Source organism: Belonocnema kinseyi, chromosome 3 (genome assembly GCF_010883055.1).
Source record: "Belonocnema kinseyi isolate 2016_QV_RU_SX_M_011 chromosome 3, B_treatae_v1, whole genome shotgun sequence".
NCBI classification, from domain to species: domain Eukaryota; kingdom Metazoa; phylum Arthropoda; class Insecta; order Hymenoptera; family Cynipidae; genus Belonocnema; species Belonocnema kinseyi.
This window is the reverse complement of record NC_046659.1, coordinates 157,367,244-157,372,912: the sequence shown is the minus strand read 5'-3', so window position 1 is coordinate 157,372,912 and position 5,669 is coordinate 157,367,244. Positions and strand designations below refer to the sequence as shown.

At 26.1% G+C, this 5,669-nt stretch overlaps 1 protein-coding gene across 1 annotated transcript in view; it reads left to right on the top strand.

Annotated features, from left to right (window-relative positions):
- Window positions 1-5,669, top strand: part of LOC117170298 (breast cancer anti-estrogen resistance protein 1) — a 41,812-nt gene that overhangs the window by 21,281 nt on the left and 14,862 nt on the right. The window contains exon 6 of the mRNA XM_033356971.1: window positions 2,590-2,936. Coding sequence (XP_033212862.1) covers window positions 2,590-2,936 — 347 coding nt within the window. The remainder of the gene's footprint in view (window positions 1-2,589; window positions 2,937-5,669) is intronic.

Sequence of the window (5,669 nt, the reverse complement as noted above, 5' to 3'; positions counted from 1 at the left end):
GTTGAGGTTCAGAAAAAAGATGAAATAATTTTCAGTGAAGTTCCTACAAAAATTCTGTACCTAAACGTACTTTATTGTTCTCTAATACATTTCCCAAAGTTTTAGCTCGATATTTTGTTTATAAAAAAAGTTCTTAGGTTTAAAAAAACATTCAGTGAACTGAAAAACTGTGGTCGGTAATATAGGTATTTAGCTGTGTCACATGCCCTTAAAATCGTACCTATTCTTTCTAGTTCGGATTTTTTTCACCAGGTGGCACATCGCAAGTTAATAATTCCCAATATTAATTATTTGTTAAAAAGTCAATCTTTTTTGGTTAAAAATGCAAGTATTCGGCTGAAAATTAATCTGTTTGATAGAAAAGTCATCTTTATTGGTTGCAAATTAAAGTTTTTGGTTTAAAATTGATCTGTTCTTACTTAAAAGCCTAAAATTATTTGATTAGGGTTTTTCTTCTTTTTTTTGTTTTGAACATTCGACTATTTGGTTGAACATTAATTTTTGCGGGTTAAAAATTCAACTATTTTGTTGAATGTTTAATTATCATTTGTAAAAAAACTCATCTTTCTTGGTTAAAAATAAACTTTTTGTTGAAAATTGATCTTATCGGATTTGGTATTTGGTTGAATATTCTTCTATTTTGTGGAAAATTCGTGTTTTTTTTGCTCGAAAATCCAACTATTTAGGAAGAAAGTTCAACTATTTTATTGCAAATTGGATTTAGAATTTTAATTTATAACTCATCTGGTTGATGGAAAATGTTACTATATTTTTGTATTTCTTCTTTTTGGGATGAAAATGAACATTTTTGATTGAAAATTGATCTTTTCGGATTTTAAAGTCTACATTTATATTTTTGGTCACAGATTTTCATTATTTGTTTAAGAATTTTATCATTTTGTTAAAAAGTGAACTATTTCCTTGAAAAGTAATTTTTCTTTTTTGTCGAAAATGTAGGTCTCTTTTTGAACATTCATCTTTCTGGTTAGAAGATTTTTTTGTAGAAATGTCATTTTTCTTGGTTAAATATAACCTTTTTTCGGAAATTCAACCGTCTAAAAAAATGGCCTTTTCGTATTGAAAATTCCACCATTTTGTTGAAAATTCATCTTTGTAGGTTGAAAATTTAAGTGTTTGGTTAAAATTTTTAACTATCTTGTTGAAAGCTTAATTATTTTGTGAAAAAATCATCTTTCTTGGTTGAAAACTAACTTTTTTGTTAAAAATTGATCTTGTCGGATTTGGTATTTTTTAAATTTCAACATTCTACTATTCTGTAGAAAATTTTTTTTGTTTTTTTTTACTTAAAAATTAAGCTGTTTTATTGTAAATTTGATTTATAATTTGAGTTGAAAATTCATGTTTGATCGAAAATGTCATTTTTTTTTCTTTTTTTGTTTGTTTGAAAATACGAAAACTTGACTGAAAAAGCTTTTTTTTTTGTTAAAAATTCAATTTTCTGGAAACAATTTTTTTGATTAATTGAACTATTTTTATTAAACATCAAAATATTTTAAGGTTGAAATATCAATTATTAAATTTTTCCTGGAGAATTCATCATTTTTGGTTACAAATTCAACTGTTTGGTTGATAATTAGTCTGTTTTAATTAAGTATTTAAATATATATATATTTTTTTTGTTTTGTTTTCAAATTCAACTTTTTTGGCTGAATTTAGCTGTTTTTGTTTTTTAAAATTAAAATTCTTTATTTTGGTTGAAAATTCTACTATACTTGGTTAAAAATTCAACTGCTCTTTTTAAAAATTAACTTCTTCGTTCGAAAATTCATCATTGTGGTTGAAAATTTATGATTTTTATTTGAAATTTTAAGAATATGCGTTCCAAAGTAGAATTGAATCAATAATAAAATTAATAAAAAAAGAAGGAAGGGAATTTGATTGGTTGCCTTCTCATTTTTCTTTTCCTCTCTTTTATTTTTGTCCAATAATTTTTTTTAGGAACATTTTTTTTCTCTAAAAGATTCCTGGTTGCATTTTCAGGAATTCTATATATTAGCTTGAATATTAGACGTAAAATAGGATATTAAATTGGATCTTAATCTAATTTAAATTTATTTTTAACCCTCAAACGATACACTCCAACCCAGCATACGTAAACGGTACCCTGGTGCGAATTGGTTTGTTTGCAATGTTAATATTAATTATTTAATATATTAAACATATAAAAAACAACTAGCATATATCACACATAGTTAACATATATATTTAATATATGTGGGCATAATCCGCTGCGGCTGTGTTTGCGTAAATGCCAACAAAATGAAAAAACTTGGGGTGCGAATTCGCACCAGTGTACCCTTTGGGGGTTAAATTAAATTTTTTTATTCATCTTCTTATAAAAAAGATTAGTTTTCAAAATGCCTGAATTTCTGTTTAAGATTCCTAAAAACTTATTCGAAACTTTTTTTAAAAAAGGGGTGGGGGAGGGGAATCGGGCCAAAATTCTCGATTTTAGTTTTTTTTCTCTCCAAATTCAAGGCGAAAAAAGGGGATGAGATAAAAAAGTGGGCCAATTGGGTCTAGAATACAGAATTATGACGCTTTTTTCGCATACTATTCTTTATCCAGATCGAGCCTAACTGCCCCAGATTACGATATACCTCGACCACGTCTTCTAACATCTGCAGTGTCCTCGCGCCATAATACACCCGTGCCTAAAACTCCAACTCCTCCGCCACCAAATCAGCAAATTTACGACGTGCCCGTTAATAAAGAGTTGCCGCTGGAATTGGACTCGGCCTTGGAGGGTCTGCAGAGGCTTCAGAGTGAAGCATCGGCCGCAATCAGTAAACTTTTGGGATTCGTAAGTCCGGGATGGAGATCACCTCAAAAATTAGATAAAACTTTAATGGATCTTCGATTGGCTTCTCTCAGACTAAGAACCTCATTGCATGACTTGGCCGAATTCGCAGAAGGTTCGTAAAATTACATATTTATTATCAGCGCCTTATAAAAATCTTTTTAAACAATTTTATTTTTTTAATTTTAAAACAGTTTTCGGAGGATTGATTCCTCGGGTTTTACGTATGCAACAGGTTTCAAAAGATTAAATAATAATTCTAAAGATTTTGAAATATTTTGAAATATTTCGAAGCTTTTATAATATATGAAAGGATTTTTAGAATGTTTTCAAAAGAGTTTACGAATTTTGAAGATTTGAAAAGAATTCAAGGATCTGTAAAAAGGCGAGTAGAGAAGATTTTTAAAGATTACCAATATTTTACAAAGATTTGAAAAATTTCAAAAGATTTTAGAAGATTTTCAAATATTTCACAAAGATTTCAAATATTGGAATGATTTTAAATGAATCAAAAAAATTTCAACAAATATTTCAAAGAATTCAGGAGATTTCAAGAATTTCAAATGCACACGAAAGATTTCACAAACAAAAAATTAAAGAAAAATTTCAGAAAGATTTCAAATTCATTGATATTAAAAATGTTTCTAGTACACCAGATTTCAAATTTGTTTATAAGATTGCACAAAGATTTCAAAGATTTAAAAATATTTCTACTCATTTCACAAAGATATTATCAAAATTTCATAAAAGTTACAAAACATTGGAAGGATTTTTAACAATTTTAAATTTGTTCAGAAGATTTCAAAAAGATTTCACAAAGATTTTATAAAGATTTGGAACATTTCACCAATATTTAGAAACATTTTGAAAAGATTCCAAGGATTCCAAAGATTTTAACCACATTTTAGAAGATTTCAAAAAATTTCATAAAGGTTTAAAACCATTTGAAGGATTTTAAACAATTTAAATTTTTTTTAGAAAATTTCAATAGATTTCACAGATGTCAAAGATTTTACCAATAATTTAAAGACTTTAAACTTTCAGAAGATTTCAAGGATTTAAAAAATGTAAATCAGATTTTTAACATTTCAGAAAATTTCAAAGATTTCAAATTTTCTTAGAAGATTTAAAAAGACTTCTTAAAAATTTCACAAACATTTAAAAGATTTCGTGAAAATTACATGGCGATTCTAAAAGAATAAAAAAAATTCGAAGATTTCAGAACATTTCAAAGATTTGAAACGATTTCAAATTTTGTTAGAAAATTTCAATAGATTTCACGAGGATTAAAAATATTTTAAATATTTTTAAACTTTCAGAAGGTGTCAAGGAATTTAAAAATGTAAATCAGATTTCTAAGATTTCAGAAAATTTCAAAGATTTCGAACAATTCATCAATAGTTAGAAACATTTTAAAAAGATTTTAAAAGGTTTCACAAACATTTCAAAAAATTTCAAAGATTTTAAACAATTTCAAATTTGTTTATGAAATTTCAATAGATTTCACAAAGATGTCAACGATATTACAAATATTTTAAATATTTTAAAATTTTCAGAAGATGTCAAGGATTTTAAAGATGTAAATCAGATTTCTAAGATTTCAGAAAATTTCAGATTTCAAATAATTTCACCAATATTTCACAAACATTTAAAAGATGTCGTTAGAATTACATGAAGATTCTAAAAGAATAAAAGAATTTAGAAAATTTCAAAACATTTTAAAGGTTTTTAATAAATTCAAAATCTTTAGAATATTTCAAAGATTTCACAAATATTTCAAATAATGTACAAGGATTTCAAAGGTTTTCATGAATGAAAAAAAATTAAGAAGGATTCAAGGAATTTGAGAAGATTTCAATGAAATCAAAACGAACGCAAAAGTTTTCGCAAACAAAGATTTCAAAAAATTGTGGTAAGATTTCAAAGATTTTACGAAAATTTTAAAAGATTTCACAGAAAATTCAAGAATTTACAAAAATTTCAAAATATTTCCAAACTTCACAAAGATTAAAAAATATTCTAAAAGATTTCATAAAGACAACTTATATTTGCAAAAAATTAAGAATTAGTTTTTTCATAATTCTGTTTTCTTTAGAAATTTTTGGCCATTAAAAAAACAAATGTGTCATTTTTCACATGTATAAGAAATAGTTACATGATTATTTTATTTAAAAAAAAGGAGACCTGGAAAAAATTTATTTCTTGACATTTGTGTTTGTTAAAAATTCATATTTTCGGTCCGAAAATGGAACTGTTTTGTAGAAAATTCGTCATTTTGGTTTGAAAATTTAACTATTTAGTGGAATTTTTGTTTGTTTCTTGGTTTAAAATTCTGATTTTTCGTTGCAAAATTGGTATTTTTTAGTAAAAAAATCTTTTTTTTTTGCTCAAATTCAGTTCATTGGTTGAAAATGCGTCTTGGTTGAATGTAATTACACTATTTTTTATATAAAATAAAAATCTTTTTTTGTTGAAATAATATCAACTATTATATTTTTCGAGGACTTGGTTAGGTGGAGTGGAAGTGTGCGAATGTGTGTCCATATCGACGGAAGTATTTATAAAGAATTACGGTTATTGTATGATATTATATGGTTTGAGTGGTGATTATTAAGTGCAATAAAAGTAGGCTGATAAGTGAGATTAAAAAGTGACGTTTAAAAAGGTATTTGTATTTTATTATTGGCGATATATGTAAGGGGTTAAAATTTATAGGTTAGATCGAAAAAGTATTAAAATGGCAGAAAACGAGGGAAACAAGGAACTGGTCACGAAGTTAGGTGTAACAACAGCAGATGGCGCGAAGTTTAATAAAAATACCGATATCGATAGAGACAAGACTGACAAA